Raw genomic sequence first — 16,649 nt, forward strand, 5'->3', positions numbered from 1 at the left:
AGAATTCATGAAAGTGCTTTTATAAAATTATAAGCTTCCCATTTTTGCTTCCAAGCCCTTTTCACGTTTTTAATGATGTATTCATTCATTTATTTATTTACTGAAGGAATTCTGCCATACCAAACTCGTATGCTCTTATTATTTTCCATGGAACACAAAAGGATAAATTTAGAAGAATCTTTATGCAGATATTTTCATGAATGTAGAACAGTTCATAGCGACCAAAAAGCCATAAATGTAGTCTGTGCGACTTGAGTGCTATATTCCAAGTCTTCTATAGCCATAAAAAAACCTTTGTGTGAGGAATAGAACGAAATGTAAGCTGCACCACGTTTGACGTCATTGATGCCAAATGGCATTGGTAATGGCAATATATACATATATACATTATTTAATATATTTCAGAGGAATCTTGTCCCATATAAATGTCCAGTTCAAACAAGTAAGTGCTTATGTACAGTATTGTTTTGTGTACTTTTAAAAATACAGTTTTAAAATTTTTGTTTTCTTCTCTAGTGTATTTTTAGGTTTGTTTTTGACCACTGTCCTGGTGTGGAAGAAATCCTGACATAATAATAGAACAGTTTGTGGCTCTTGTGCATAATTACAGGGTATGTTGGGTGTTTCATCCACAGTAAATCTAAATCTATTTCTACAGCCAGTAAAACATCTGCTGTGAATTGAAAGAAGGATGTGCAACATTATAATTGTCTAGGAAGGAGTTTGTAGTCTAAATAGGTAACTGGAGAATCTGCAATACAAAAATGCATTTCTTATTGATAATATGCCCTGTATATCTGTGGCTTTCAAGGCACCATAACGTCATGTCTAATGATCTAGAACAAATTCAAATTAGCACTGAGAAAACCTACTCAATATTTAATGACTACAAAGATTATTTGTCAGTAGAAGTGGAATCATACAGTAGGTTGATAATAATGGACATTTAAGAATTAATGTCTTTCAACTGCACTTTCAGATGCCATTGTTACTTTTCACCAACCACTGAACTGGATAAACATGACTGTAGGATATCGAAAGTTGTTTTGCCTCCAGAAGCCACCAGATGAAGGCATCTTGGTAGACAGGATGTCAGAGATAAAAATTGCATTCGTACATGCTTTGATGCCTTCCTATAATTTTTCAGGGTTTAGACACAGCCATAGTCACTGTGCAATGTAAATATGGCTATAAATAGTTCATATGTACTTACATATGCATTTGGTAGAAATTTTTATCCAAAGCGGTAAGTGCATTGAAGGTTTACATATTTTCAGTGCATTGAAGGTGTGTGTGTTCCCTGAGAGTCAAACCCATGATCTTGCTGTTGTTAATACGATGCTCTTGCAGTTGAGTAACAGGAACAAGACCAATCACAACTAAGTATGAAAGAAAGACTTATCAACATTCTCTCAACATAAGCAAATGGAAGATTTTCCAACTTGTATTTTTCTTAAAAAGTATGACATTCTAAAGTATGACCAAAAATAGCTAACAAACCAAAAGGTGAAATTATCTACTAAACAAAGTTGAATGTATGTTAATTGGTTTGAGCTAACAGAATCATTGAAGTGTCCAAATCTAATAATGGGGTGTGGACTGGATGATTCTGTGTCTCTAACATGAATACTTGAACAGTAAAAATGTTTGACACACAACACTTAAAAACATTGATTTATTGTTTGATTTATTAAACAACAAAATCAAAAAATATTTTTGCCTATTTGTAAGATTTACGCATTTACATTTTATTTTTTTACTGAATTAAATTGATTTTTTTTTATTTTTTTTTAAAGATTACAATTTGATGGAATTTTGCTATTCAATTGAAATGTGTAAATCTTAAAATTAGTTTTTGAGTGCAGGAGAAATTGTAGTGTAAATTTCCTTGCTATACAGTATGAGGTTGGAAATAGTCAAGATCAGAGAGCCAATCATAACAGTGGGCGTATACTGTCAAGTCTTAAAGGAGAAGCAGCACCAAAACAGAGTGTTTCTGACAGAGGGTCAAAATAAGGATGGAAAATGATCATGTTTTACAAATATATGAATGTTTTTGTGCAAACAACTTTACTATTATTATAATTAAACCTCAAGGAACATATAAAAAAAAAAAAGGCATGTCATAACATGAAATGAAGTTCAGTGAAACAACATTTTCAACAACAACAACAACAACAAAATGTAGGGCGGGACTTGATTTTATCCACCAGAAACTGATTGGATTGTCAAAAGTGGGCATTATATACCAAAATGGAGTCAGATGGTTGGAACTCAACTGACTTCAAATAAAAAGCAAAGGCATTTTAGAAGCAGAGCAATTAATTACATTTTGATAAATATGAAGCAAATATTTTTTCTTTGAAATAATATGCTCCAATGAATTGTGCTAAACAAGACCAGAATTAGGTATTAAGAAAGTAAGCAGGGTCCATTTTGATCTCATGTTGACTAATATTCAACCTGCAAAGACATTTTTCTGAAATATAGGAACGTTTTTGCTGACCACCACTAAACTATAGACTTTTTTTTTTTTCAGCTTTGGAACAACACTGTGTGTGGGCTCAAATGGGTGCTCAGTCAAGTCTAGTGTCTACTTTCACAGCCTTTTTTCTTTTAAACTTTAATTACAGGGGCCAAGAACTGCCTACTTGGACAGGAAAAGACCATCTGACTGACATGTAAAGCAACCAACCACAGTTCGCTTTGTTGTTACATGCCAAATAGGGGAGGGTAAATCTGACAGAGATGTCACCACAGTAATAGACCAGTGAAAAATAACAAAAAAAAAACATTAAAAATATGGAGCAGAAGTCTGCATGAGCGGCTGTACAGAAAACACAGAACAAACGAGTATTAAATGTGTGTAGACTTTGCGATCAGAATTTATTTCCATCCAAATATTCGAAGTACTGATTATTTCAGACATAACTCCGAACACAAAGCGTAATATACAATTCTTCTCATGAATATGTCGACTGCATGTTACTAAATGTGTCAAACAAAACTCTGAATATCTTTCAAAGATTTAAAGCCATGAAACTAGCATATACAGTGTTTATTTCTTCCCCGACCCCCAGAAGTTTTATTGTAGTTGGACAGTCTGATTGGAGCTTTGTGAAGTTTTGTGTACAAAACTAGTCTGAGCCACCTCTATCTGAATTCAAACTTTTGTGTTACAATCTCAGTTCCAAAAATGATCCATCACCCAATAGATACCATGACAAAGCACAAATCTGATCTATTAAAAGTGTTGTTACAACTTTAGAAAACAAACACAAATAAAGTGTACTACTTTCCTAATTAATATAGTATATTAGTCATAGTTTTACAACTTAATTGTCATTAAAATATGTTTCAGCCCTGTAAAAATTGTCCTTAGAGTGTAATTATTTTGGTCCATATGTTTGATCAAATATCATGTTGTGAACACTTCGGCTTAGCTGTTGACTATGGTATTTCCATGCCTGCTTTAAGCAGAATGAAGAAAGACATAGAAGTTCTTAAACTCTTTATAGTAGTGCAGCTCATCAGAAAAGCTACAGGAGAAGCCCATGTCTTTGCATGAGGTCTTGACTGTATGGACCACACAGAGGGGAATTGTCTCAAAAAGCTGCTCCGTTACAGCTATCACCTTGGGATTCTTCTGTTCCGAGATCAGGTTCTGTATCCGGGCTTTATCTATGGGTTCAGGCGAGGAGCTGTAGGAGATCACAACATTTAGCTTCTCATCTGATGCCTGCACCTGAAACCGACTCTTTCCTGCCAAACACTGGAAGTCTTTCTTGTTGGTGAACAGGCCTGTGGGCGAGTTAAAGATGCGGACTGACCAGCACACCCAGTCGTACTTCTTTTTATAGTGCTCTACTATCATGTCAGCCAGTTGCTGGTTGCTCTTGTCGCTGTGGTCTCTCACGATACGTTTGGAATCCATCTCGGCCTGCGCCGGGAAGCTGTTGATGCAGTCTTCAATAACGACATTCATTTTTGACTGGACTACTTTCATGTTTTCATTCCACTGTTGAAGCACCTTTTCGTCATCATCTCCTTTCAGTGCTGTGTATCCAAGAAAGGCGATCAAACCGATGCAAAACAGTTTCTTCAGTCTAGCGCAGAAATCCTCCACCACCCTGCGGCTTTTCTGCTCATAATTCAGAATGATCTCCAGCACAGACTCTCCAGAAAAGTTATCTCCTGTTATGGCATTATACAGAATGTGCAAGTTTTTGTCACCATCTACCCTAGCAAAGTGCTTCAGGAATTCGTTCTTCCTGACTTCTCGGAATTTAGGCTTCGCATTAAGGACGTCCATAAATTTGCGGAATTGGTTGGTCATGTTCTCCTCCACTGAGAAATAGGTGGCATCTATCCCGCTTTTCTTGATTTCCTCGTTTATCTGCTGGATCTCCTCAGAAACGACTTCCAGGCGGTCTCGTACCTTCTGGAACTGCTCCTTCATGTACACGGCTTCTTTGCTTTCCACGTTATCCAACGCCAGCTTCACAATAGGGGCTGCGATGGAGAAAACAGGGAACAGATCTCCAGCAATGCTGGCCACCACTTCCGCGCCCTGCTCAAACACTTCCATGACAGTCTCGACAGTATCCTTCTTCTGTGCAACAAGCTTTTGTAGCTGCTCAGCCATCTTTCAACTGTTTCAATACCAAAAATGTCTTTGTGAAAAATAAGATCACAACATCATCAGAAATAAAACCCAAAACACTATAGCTGTAATTCCAGTATGGTACTGAAGTTAAAGCAGTTTTAAAACTATGGCCACAATTTACTAAAATTTGTTGGGCCATTTTTTACAAATTGTGTGTGTGCTTTGTAGGCATACTGCAGGTGATTTCCTAAGAACAATTGTGCAAATAGCCACACGTCCAAATAGGTTGGACACACCCATATTTAAGGGAGGCTTTTGTGGTTTCGCAAAAACTGATAATGCATGCTTTTATACTTGTCTGAAGAGTATAACTGAATGAGTAGACTATCTTAGTAGATCATCTCATAAATGTTTGCACATGCTATTAAAGTAATATTCAAGGTTTAATACAACCCCAATTCCGAAAAAGTTGGGACAGTATGAAAAATGCTAATAAAAACAAAAAGAGTGATTTGTAAATTATATTCACCCTTTGCTATACTGAAAGCACCACAACTACACATGATATTTTACCTTGTGAATTTTATTGTTTTTTTAAAAATGTACAGTGAGTTTAAATCAGATGATTGCAACACACTCCAAAAAAGTTGAGACAGGGGCAATTTAAGACTAATAATAATTTGACGAGTTGAAATAACAAGGAAATGTGAAACAGGAGATGTTAAACAGGTGAGGCAATTGTGTCAGTACTGTATACTGTGTAAGGATCGAGCCTCCAAAAACAGCCTAGTCCTTCAAGAGTATGGATTGTTCAAGACTTGTCAATTTGCCAACAGATGCCTCAGCAAATAATCCAGCACTTTGAGAACAATGTTCCCCAAAGACTAATTGGAAGGATTCTGGCCATTTCACCCTCTACAGTGCACAACATAGTTAAAAGATTCAAGGAATCTGGTCAAATCTCGGTGCGTAAAGGGCAAGACGAAAACCATTTCTGAATGCGTGTGATCTCTGATCCCTCAGACATCACCGTCTTAAAAAACATCATTCATCTGTAATGGATATCATGAACATGGGCTTGGGATTACTTTAGTAAACCTTTGTTAGACAACACCATTCACCGCTGCATCCACAGATGCAAGTTAAGACTTTACTATGCAAAGCAGAAGCCCTACATCAACACTGTCCAGAAGCGCTGCCGACTTCTCTGGGCTCGGTCTCATCTTAGATGGAAAGTAGAACAGTGGAACTGTGTTTTTTGGTCCGAAGAGTCCACATTTCAAATAGTTTTTGAAGGACCATCCAAGCTGTTATTAGCATCAGGTCCAAAAGCCAGTGTCTGTATGGGCCAGGGGTGTGTCAGTGCCCATGGCATGGGTAACTCATACATCTGTGAGAACACCATGAATGCAGACAGATATGTACAAATTTTGGAGCAACATATACTGCCATCCAGCACCATCTTTTTCAGGGACATCCTTGCATTTTCCAGCAGGATAACTTCAAACCACATACTGCCCGGATTTTAAGTGCATGGCTGTGTAAGCAGAGAGTGTGGGTGCCAGATTAGCCTGCCTGCAGTCCTGACCTGTCTCCAATTGAGAATGCGTGGCGCATTATGAAGCGCATTAGATGGCAATGAAGACCCTGTACAATTGTGCAACTAAAGACCTACATAATGGATGAATGGGGGAAAATTCCACTTTCTAAACTTAACAAACTTCTGTCTTCAGTGCCCAAATGCATAATAAGTGTTATTAGAGGAAATGGTGATGTTTCACATTGGTAAACACTTGACTGTCCTAACTTTTTTGGAGTGTGTTGCAATCATCTGATTTGAAATTACCGTAAAAAAAAATAAAATAAATTGTAATAATGAAATTCACATGGTAAAACATCATATAATGTGTAGTTGTAGTGCTTTCAATATAGCAAAGTGTTAATATAATTTAAAAATCACACATTTTTGTTTTTATTAGCATTTTTCATACTGTCCCAACTTTTTTGGAATTGGGGTTGTACAAGTGAAGCTCCATCGACAGCATTTGTGGCATAATGTTGATTACCAGAACGATTTGTTTTGACTCATCCCTCCTTAAAAAAAAAAAAAAAAAAAAAAGCAAAAATCTGGGTTACAGTGTGGCACTTACAATGGAAGTGAATGGGGGCCAGTCCGTAAATGTTAATATATTGTTTCAAAAGTATAGCCACAAGAAAAGAAAAAAATATGCCTGTTAATATGATGTTAGTGTGATAAAATCATTTACTAACCTTTCCTGTGTAAAGTTATATCCAATTTTACAACTTCATTGCTAAGATGACGTAATGACGTAATGCCGCAAACCCTACAATGACCATAAAAACGACAATAAACAACTTTACAGCTCAAATAATGCACTACTTTAAACAGAAGAATTAATGTAAGTGCTTTTATAAAAGTATAAGCAGCACATTTCTGCCTTTAAACCCCCCAAAATTGGCCCCATTCACTTCCATTGTAAGTGCCTCACTGTAACCTCGATTTTTTTAGGAAAAGGAGGGTGTCAAAATTATTTTTTGTGGTATCAACATTATGCCACAAATGCTGTCAATTGAGCTTAACATGTACAAAACCCGGAGTATACCTTTAAGATTGTATGTGTTTTATACAAACAAACCTTTAGTAAATCAGGGCCAAAGACCTTTCTATCTTGAGACTGGTGTACAAGAAACTTACATGTGTCAGTCCTGGTTTCCTCGCAAACTTGGGATGGACGGTGTGAATCACTGAATAAGATAAAAGAAACACAAATTGTGTTATCCAAACCATACAACTGCTGCTAAACACATCCAGAAAGCAAAGCAGCAACAATACCTAAATAATACACACCAGGTGTATGTACACATGCTAAGAGAGATAGGATTTCTAACAACCACACCTACAGATTCATAAAGGAAATTGGACAGATGTATTCATTCAAATTTAAACATACACTGAAAGAAACTGACCATACAGTTTGCAAAAGTACAGAGCTACAATGTGGAGGAAATATGTTTCAACTGGAAAAAGTTGGACCGTTTCATTTGCATTCGATTTTTGTAACACAAAGAAATACTACAAAGCTTGCCTTTTGTGTTAAAAGAACAAAGTAGTGTGTAATGTCACATTCTAACTTCCTACTTGAACCGGTACACTACTAAAGTTTGGACACGTTTGACTGAATGCATGTTTCTCATGATTAAAAAAAAAACCATTTGATATATTTTAAAAAGTTATTCTGAAATGTTTAAATTAGTTTTGTAGAGAAATGTAAAATTTGCCTATCCATTAATTTCTATACTAAACTTTTATTTTTAATGAATGAGTTGGAGCAAGTAGAGAAAGAAAATCAGTAAACAAATGTGCAGCATACATGGGAACTCCAATACTGTTTAAAATTGAATAAGCTAAAATATAGGATAGTTTTGATTTGTTTAACATTCATTGGTCACTGTATAATTCCCATACTTCCATTTGTGTTATTTTATAGTTTTGATGACTTTACTATTATTCTAAACAGCGGAAAATAGTAAGCCCATTTATAAAGAATGAGTAGGCTTATCCAAACTTTTGACTGGCAGTTTAACACTGAATAGATTTGCAGAAATCTGAAACTACTTTTAAAAGATAATTGTGTTTTTCTTTTGTGGTCTATGAAAATTAGAACTACTTATCAATACCAAGCTGCTGGAAACTTTTCTATCATTTAAACCAAATGAGATATAGTAGCCTCTTACTTGAAGACACAGAAGTCTAAATAAATGTTTACAATTTACCATAAACAAGTACCAAATTTTTCCATTAACATTTCCGGCTAGTGTACCACCGTAGGTGTGGACATGATTAACAAGGTAGTTCAACTAGCTGAGTGAGAATACATTTTCCAAAGCACCACAGTAACCATGGAAACAAGACAAGGCAAAACACCATGTCAGCTTCTCTCTCCAGACACACACATTTACCACAAACCTTTTGTATTACGATCCTTTTCACTGGGCAGTGTTACGAGACATAACCAGATTGATTCAAGCAATAATGTTCCCCTCTTACAAACCAAATTAGACTTGTATGAACATCTGCAATGTTGACAATCTGTTGGCATAGATCAAACAAAATGTAGGACTAATTTGATACACTAAGTGGATCCATTAGCTTAAAGCCTCACTTGAACTTTTCCCTTGAGCTCTTAACACAAGGCTTGAAAGCCCGACATCCCAATGGGTAACAATACATCATGGCACCATTTTAATGATAACACACTTGGTAGAATGATACAATTTTGTGGTGACCCTTAAAGGAATGTTCCGGGGTCAATATAAGTTAAGCTCAATTGGCAGCATTTGTGGCATAATTTTGATTTACACAAAAATAATTTTGACTTATCAAGACGACCGCTAAAATCATGACTACAGTCACACTCTGTCTACACCAGACGTGAGCTGTCTGATGCACCAAAAGCAAATCACTCCCATTACGATCAATGACGCTGTCTTCACTGAATGCTTCCCTCACGTCGCGCTGACAAAACGGATGCCCCGTTCTATTTTGCGCTGCACGCACTACTCCTGCCAGCAAGACAAATAAATGGTTTAGAATGTTTGCTTTAATGCATCCACTGTAGACAGCCTCAAGGTGTCTACATAGCAGGGCCCGCAACATCGCACGCGTCAGGTGTAGACAGGGTGTAAGGCACTTTCAATGGAAGTCAATAGCCGCTTTTCCACTATCGGGCCAGTGTGAGCCAGGGCTATCAACTGGCCAGCCGGGGCCAATAGCCTCAGACCTCGAGCAACAAGACCAAATTCTATCTGCGTTCCTACCAACCGGCCAATTACTCCGCAGCATTGCCCAAAAACCCACCCTTAATACACTGCTGCAGTGCCAACGTCACACACCCCGCCCATTTCCCAAGCAAGAGGGAAGCTCAAGCTGAGGTATCATGTTATCTAGTTATCTAGAATATCGAGTTTATATCGAATGTAAACAGCCAGATTAGTTAGCGTTGACAACTCACTGACTGTAACTGCCATGGTGTCCCGAGTACAGGGGCGGGGCCAGAAGGGTGGCACGGGGTGGCAGCTGCCACCCTAAAAATGAGCTTTGCCACCCAACTCGGACCCCGCTTGCACCCTGGAGACGGTGCACAATGGCTTAACCCGTCCGTTTCGCGTATGGTCCATAAGAACGTTCTGCCTGTGTCTGGGAGGACATAGCGTTCCGCCTCAGCAGACACTGGCCCCGAGAAAGCTCAGAGGAAGCACGATGAAGCCCCGGAAGTGTCAGTGGGAACGCAACTGGCCCTGGCACGCACTAGCAGGCCCTCATTTGGCCCGATAGTGGAAACGCGGCTAATGGGGCCAGTCTATAAGCATTAAAATACATACTGTTTCAAAAGTATAGCCACAAGACATAAATATTATACATGTTAACATGAATTTAGCATGATAAAATCTGAGATTTACCACCGTTACAGCGTTTACACCGCAACTAAATTGTAATATTTGAAGTAACTTTAAACAGATAAGGTTAGTATGCAAATTTACCACACTAAATCATGTTAACACGTATAATGTTTACCTCGTGTGGATATTCTTTTGAAAGAGTGTGTATTTTAACGTTTATGGACTGGCCCGTTCACTTCCACTTTAACTGCAACTTTTGCTTCTTTTTTATCCATAAACGAGAGACGAGAAGTTAATGTAGAGTACATAAACAAGCCTTCTTATGATAAGGGCAAAACAAACATAAGACAAAGTTCCAATAAAGCAGCATTTGAATTCAAAGCGCCACTGCCCTGATAGCACACGTACATCACCTAGACGTGTGTGTGTTTACATCTGGAAGATGCTTTTTTTAGGTTGTTTGCTCATCTGCAATACGTCTAAAAGACATTTCCTCTCGGATGACATTAAGACATTCAGCAGATGTCTTGGATACAATTATGATTAATAATGCTTGTAAATCTGATTTATTTTAAGATGTTTAGCAGATGATATTTAGAATGTGATGCTTTCCAGATGAAAAGATCTAAAACAGACATCTCGGAGATGTATGTGTGCTATCTGGGTATGCAGTTACATCAATACACCCAAATAGCACACATATGTATCACAGATGTCTAAGATATTTTCATCCGGAAAGCATCACATTCTAAATAACATCTGCTAAACATCTTAAAAAGATCAGATTTACAAATATTATTAATCATAAATGTCTCAAAAGACATCTACTGAATGTCTTAATGTCATCCAAGAGGAAACGTCTTTTAGACGTATTGCAGATGAGCAAACAACCTAAAAAATACATCTTCCAGATGTAAACACACACACACAAGTCTAGGTGATGTACGTGCACGCGCAGCTGTTAATGTAAGTTTAAGTCTTTTAAATACTGTATATGCTACGAGCCGACAGGCACAGAGTCATTCAATACAGTAATTTTACTTAGTTTCGTTTATATATTAGGCTGGAAAAGATGAATGTTTCATGCCTGTTCTCGTAAGCAACACTTCCTGGTCTGTGCTGCATCGGATCGATCATTGTCAAACTTGCCCACAGAGTTTTTGAGAACGCGGCAATAAAATAAATAAATAAATAAATAAAAGTGGTTGAATTACAGAGAAGGTCGTTATTTTTGCGTAGATAATCGATCAGCTATGCAATTCGCTCATGTTTACCAAAAATATCCAAGTCTCGAGTTGAAAATGAGAGAGAGAAAACTGTGAGGAGAAACGCCCAAAAACTTGAGCACTCATGAGCAAAAATGAGACTACAGCACACAGACGAACGAAATGATCGGTGAACTTACGTTTAGAGAACAAATTATTCCTGATACGAATGAAACTCACCTGAAACCGATAGAAAATGGTATAGAATTAAAGAAAGGAAAAGTTCGCGCTGTTCTGCCTCGCCCAACTTCTGCTCATGGCCTCTTCTTATCTCTATCACTTGCTGGCACACCCTTTAGAAAAGGAATTTTAAGTATTGTCTTGCCAAATTTACCATGGTGACCGCCAAAATACCATATTTATTACTCTAATTGTTACTGTAAAATCAGAATAATTTGGGGTCTCCTTAAATAAAAAATAAATAAATAAATAAAAAGCAAGAAACGAGGTTACAGTGAGGCACTTACAATGAAAGTGAATGGGGCCAATTTTTGGAAGGTTTCAATGCAAAAATGTGAAGCTTATAATTTTATTAAAGCAGGTATATTAATACTTATGTTAAAAATGGTGTATTGTTTGAGATGTGAAGTTGTTTAAATTGTTATTTACCAGGATTACAGGGTTTACGGCGTTATGTCGTCAGTGCAACAGAGTTGTAAAACTGGATATAACTTTACACAGAAATGATTAGTAAGAGATTTTATTACACTGAAAACATGTTAGCACGCATGTTGTTTATGTCTTGTGGCTATAGTTTTGCAACCGTGAGTATTTTAATGTTTATGATTGGCTTCCATTGTAAGTGCCTCAGTGGAACCCAGATTTTTGCCTTTTATTTTGTTTATTTTTTTAAGAAAAGGAGGGAGGAGTCAATATATATATATATATATATATATATATATATATATATATATATATATATATATATATATATATTTGTGGTAATCAGCATTATGCCACAAATGCTGTCTATTGAGTTTAACTTGTATTGAACAAGGGATGTTCTTTTAATGACCCTATAGACTTGTAAATGGACGAGTGAAACTATTTGGAATGTTGTCAAGTGATACATTGTAACCTTTAAACTATTCCGTAAAAACCAACAGAATGGGTGTTGATATTTTGAAATAAAACATCTTAGTTATGTTTTATTTGTGATTACATACCATAAATCAGAAACATGAAATGGACAGGATTCCTGGGTTACACAGACCACATAACTAGAGATTACTTGAATATATTTCATTTAAGAATAACTTTTTTCCCAGTACAGCCCTCTTAAAGACAGTGTTCTACAATCTACTGGAAAAGTTTAGCTAAAAATGCTTTTTAAATGTAAATACCACAGACAATACATTCCAAGAATCTATGTAGATCGTTGAATTTTTGTCCACCCAACCTCTCTTATATACATTTCCATATGATTTATAAACCATTTGATATCAAGTCTGGCAAATGACAGTTCTTTCATACAATATCTATTTGATTTGCACATTTATGTTTGGTCAAACATATATCATTTTCTTTACAGTACATTCTTTTTATCAATAGACATGCGAAAATACAGCGAAGCAGCAGTAATATACTTTTTCATTGTAGTTGTTTCAAGGGAATTCCCATAATTTTTTCTTATCTAATTCTGAGCTAATACAATAACATTTTTGAAAGCAGAAACATATAGAAGACTGATTGCTATTTTGATGTTTCCAGACTTTGCACATCTATTCAGAATGAATGCAAAGGTATGCCCTTTTGTGCATCCCAAAGTAGTAGCATTCCGGTTGGAAGTTGTTTTTCTCTTCTACTTTCTTATAGCGACTAATGGCATGCACCACGGTGTTGGGAAGAGAGTCGCACAGAGTCTGAGCCACAGACACCATGTTTCCCTTTAGTTTCTGTGTCTCTATTTGATCTATCAGCTGGCTCTTGTTGATCGGTTTTGGATTGACACTGAAAGACACCACAATTCTGATGTTGTTTGAGGTCAGAAGATCAAAAAAGTTGCCACCTCCCCCTCGTCCTTGGTACTTTTTGCCAGCGAGCCAATTCCAGAAGAATATGCCACTGTGGTTGAAGACCCGAACTGACCAGGAAACCCAGTCATATTTCTTGGCAAGGCTATCCAGTAGAAATACCGTAAACTCTGGGTCAATGCTGCTTTGTCGCTCTAGTAGCTGACGTTCCACATCCGTCTTAGCCTGCAGGGGAAAATTCTCAATGCAGTCATCCACCGCAGCTTTCATGCGTTTTTCTACATCTTCCATGCGACCCTGCCATTTTTTGACCATGGCCTCGCCTACCGCCCCCTCTTTCAGGGCAGCGTGACCCATGACGGCTATAATTCCCACAACAAACAGCTTCTTGAGCCTGGCACAGAACTCCTCCACAGCTCTTCTGCTTCGTTGCTCTGTGGTCACCACTGTGTCCAACATGGCATCTCCAGAAATATTCTCTCCAGTTACTGCATTGTACAAGGCGTCAATGTTTAGATCTCCATTGGTGTTCTCATAGTGGCTTAGAAACTTCTCCTTCTTTTTCTCCTTGAAATTGGACTTAGCATTGACAAAGTCTTGGAACTTCTCATACTGACTGATCATCTGCGCCTCACGGTCAAAGTTCTGCTTGTTCATGGACGTCCGCTGCAACTCCAAAGCAATTTTGTCGATTTCATCTTGGATGCCTTCAAGTTTCTGGTTGATCCTTTCAAACTGCTCTGAAAGGTACTTGGCTTCTTTCCCATCTGGGTTGCTAAGGATCTCGGCGGAGGCTACAAACACGGCCTCCAAAATGGGGTGGAACTGTCCCACCGTGGCTGCTAAAACTTCACAACCTTGCCCCATGATTTCCACTCCTTTCTCGATCTTGCTTTTGTTCTCCAGAACCCATTCTTCCACCCGATTCATTGTGGTTCAAAGGAGCGAAGCCGTCCTATCCTTACCCTTGTCTGCAACAGATCAAGGCCCATATATCAAGAAGTGGAAGCCACAACATAAAAATCAATATTGAAATCAATGCTGCCATTTCTAAGGGTCATATTTGTTTGCTCAAAATGGGACCTTTAAAGTAACCTGAGATTCAATTGGACAGCCAGACCACAAGGGTAAAAATATCAAGTGAGAGTGCTTGTACATTTATACATGTGTTTTCCATGGGCTCAAGCCATTAAAAAAAAAGAAACATTTCTGGTCTTGTTCGGGCATGTCCTGAGCCACGATACACCCCGCCTGCTAAGTCTAGGCAAATAATAAAACAATAAATGCAGATAACTGACATCAGGTGTCTATTAGGTAAAAATGAAAAGCAAACTCACTAAAGCTTTACAGCATTTCAAAGTGCACATTAAATTTATATGAATACACAGTTATTGAAAACAAGAGAGTTGTACCTATTGTTTGGGGAATAATTTATCATTTAAACCCCAACTGTAGAGCAAAGCAGATGTTTTCAGGAGGGGTTGCTGAGAAAATATATTTGAGTGCTGTAGCTGTTCAAAATTTCAGGACCTTTCTGGGCACTTTGATTACACAAGGGAGATGATCTCACAGTCATATCTAATTTCCCAAGACTTAATATACAGAAAAAAGGCACACCCAGATCTGAAAAAATCTGTAACCTATACACTTGTTCTGTGGTAAAACCATATTCTCCAGCATACAACAAAATATACATATTAAATGAGCACCAAAACATATACAAGGGTACACTTGATCAGAGATTGCTTTAAAGATCAAAGACTTGATTGAGCTCTTTTATGTAATGGTTTTATAGATTATGTGAACAATTAGGGCAATTCAATGGAATATACAGATAAGCATCTTGTGGAATTAATGACTCAATCCATCTTTAATGAGAACAAACTGATCTCATTGGAATTAGGAGCAAAATAATACTTACTGAACAATACAATGATCCTGATTGAAGTCCTGCTTTGTTAGAACAATTATGATGGCTTTGAAATTAAAACTCCAGGACGCATCCAATTTGAGAACAAAATGACTTCACAGGGAGGGGGGGAGTATGTTATGGTATAACAGATTTTTTTATAAAAATAAAAAATAAAAAGCTAATTCAGTCTAGTGATTCATTTTAAAAAGTAAAGGAACCAGACAACTGGTTCTGAAAAAGAGGAAAGGAAACCAACTGTTAAAGTCAAAGCCACATCCCTTATTTCTAATCCAGTATACAATACTCAAATGCTGCCTACAGCTTCGTGGCAGTCAATATTGACTTAAACACAGCATCCTGCCACAGAGTCCTCTCCTGTTTTTGACAAAAATGTGAACAAAATATATAGATCACTGGCCTTATTTTTCATCTTTATGCCACTTGTTCTATGAAGCTTTTTTTATTTTATTATTTTTTTTTTTTTGAGTTGTGCAAGTAAAATAAAAAAGAGAATGGGGAGGATTTTTAAAGGAAATAGACAAAGAGGAAAAAAGGAGACTCACCGTTAGTCTGGTGAATTGTACAGAGGAGATCTCTAGTGTTCCAACAGTGTCCAAATGTGCCTAGAAGCACTAGCCTCCCAGGGTCCACATGTATATATAGACTCTCCCCTCTGGCACTCCCCCTTCAGATTAACTCCATCTCCTGCCAGAATTCCTCTGAGCCCACACGAAGAGATGAGGGGCAGACATTGAGACAGATAACATCCTGTAAACATTCTCTTTTTGAAAGAACTCAATAACATGGTAGTGTATAGTGCCAGAAATGCTCAGTGGCAGACTTTCCCCATATAAAACATTCTGCATGCTGCGTACTTCTGCAGGTGTTGCCATGGGCACAAGGACTAATAGTAGCTGCGTTTTGAGGTGATATATAAATATCAGCCTGATCTGCTGAAAATTACATAACTGTGGCGACATTTTTGTAAAATCATGTTTCGTGGTTCCAAGTATCGCACCGCCTCTGAGGCTAAATGTCAGCTGTGTAGTACTAAAAGCGAGTTACATTTTCTCCCAAACAGATTTTTTTAAGGTTAATGCTCTATCGAGTTTTAAATCAACAAAACCTACCTCCCTACCCTAAACCTTAAACCAAAATTTTTGGTTATGTAATGCAAACATTAGAATGTATTGCCTTACAAGCTATGCACAAAAGTAAAAGTGTTTAGATGTCATTGGGAAAGGGCAAAAAGTAAGTATTTATGAACTGATAATCTGCCATTTTACCCGTGATTTCAAGTTGGTATAGCTGCAGGCCGGAGATCTCCAACTGGGGGCAGAGTCTCCAAAAGAGGGCGGAGTTACTCCAAAAGGGGGTGGGGTTACTCAAAAAGGTGGTTGCGGCAACTACAAAACGGGACGTCACTTCCTCACATGGTTAAGGTTAGCGAAAGGTTAGGTTAGGGGCTCCCT

At 37.5% G+C, this 16,649-nt stretch overlaps 1 protein-coding gene across 10 annotated transcripts; it reads right to left on the reverse strand.

Annotated features, from left to right (window-relative positions):
• Nucleotides 1-1,561: 1,561 nt before the first annotated feature.
• LOC127454654 (protein rapunzel-like) lies at nt 1,562-15,882 on the reverse strand. Of its 10 annotated transcripts, none has more exons than XM_051722012.1 (4): nt 11,473-11,699; nt 7,323-7,372; nt 6,878-6,951; nt 1,562-4,673 (listed from the first exon to the last, which is right to left on the reverse strand). In XM_051722012.1, exon 4 carries the CDS (start codon nt 4,643-4,645, stop codon nt 3,473-3,475), a length of 1,173 nt encoding a protein of 390 aa, XP_051577972.1. In that variant the 5' UTR covers nt 4,646-4,673; nt 6,878-6,951; nt 7,323-7,372; nt 11,473-11,699; the 3' UTR covers nt 1,562-3,472. The 10 variants fall into 10 exon arrangements, 9 of the variants coding, with proteins under 9 accessions (XP_051577972.1, XP_051577974.1, XP_051577970.1 ...); XM_051722010.1 differs by having other exon boundaries at nt 1,563-4,652; nt 11,473-11,696; XR_007899582.1 differs by lacking the exon at nt 1,562-4,673 and adding an exon at nt 4,683-6,700 and having other exon boundaries at nt 11,473-12,116.
• Nucleotides 15,883-16,649: the final 767 nt, after the last annotated feature.

This window comes from Myxocyprinus asiaticus, chromosome 16, assembly GCF_019703515.2.
Source record: "Myxocyprinus asiaticus isolate MX2 ecotype Aquarium Trade chromosome 16, UBuf_Myxa_2, whole genome shotgun sequence".
In the NCBI taxonomy this organism is placed as follows: Eukaryota; Metazoa; Chordata; class Actinopteri; order Cypriniformes; family Catostomidae; genus Myxocyprinus; species Myxocyprinus asiaticus.

Coding starts and splice junctions, on each gene's coding strand:
- LOC127454654 (XM_051722007.1), bottom strand. CDS start 14,195: ATGAATCGGGTGGAAGAATGGGTTCTGGAGAACAAAAGCAAGATCGAG.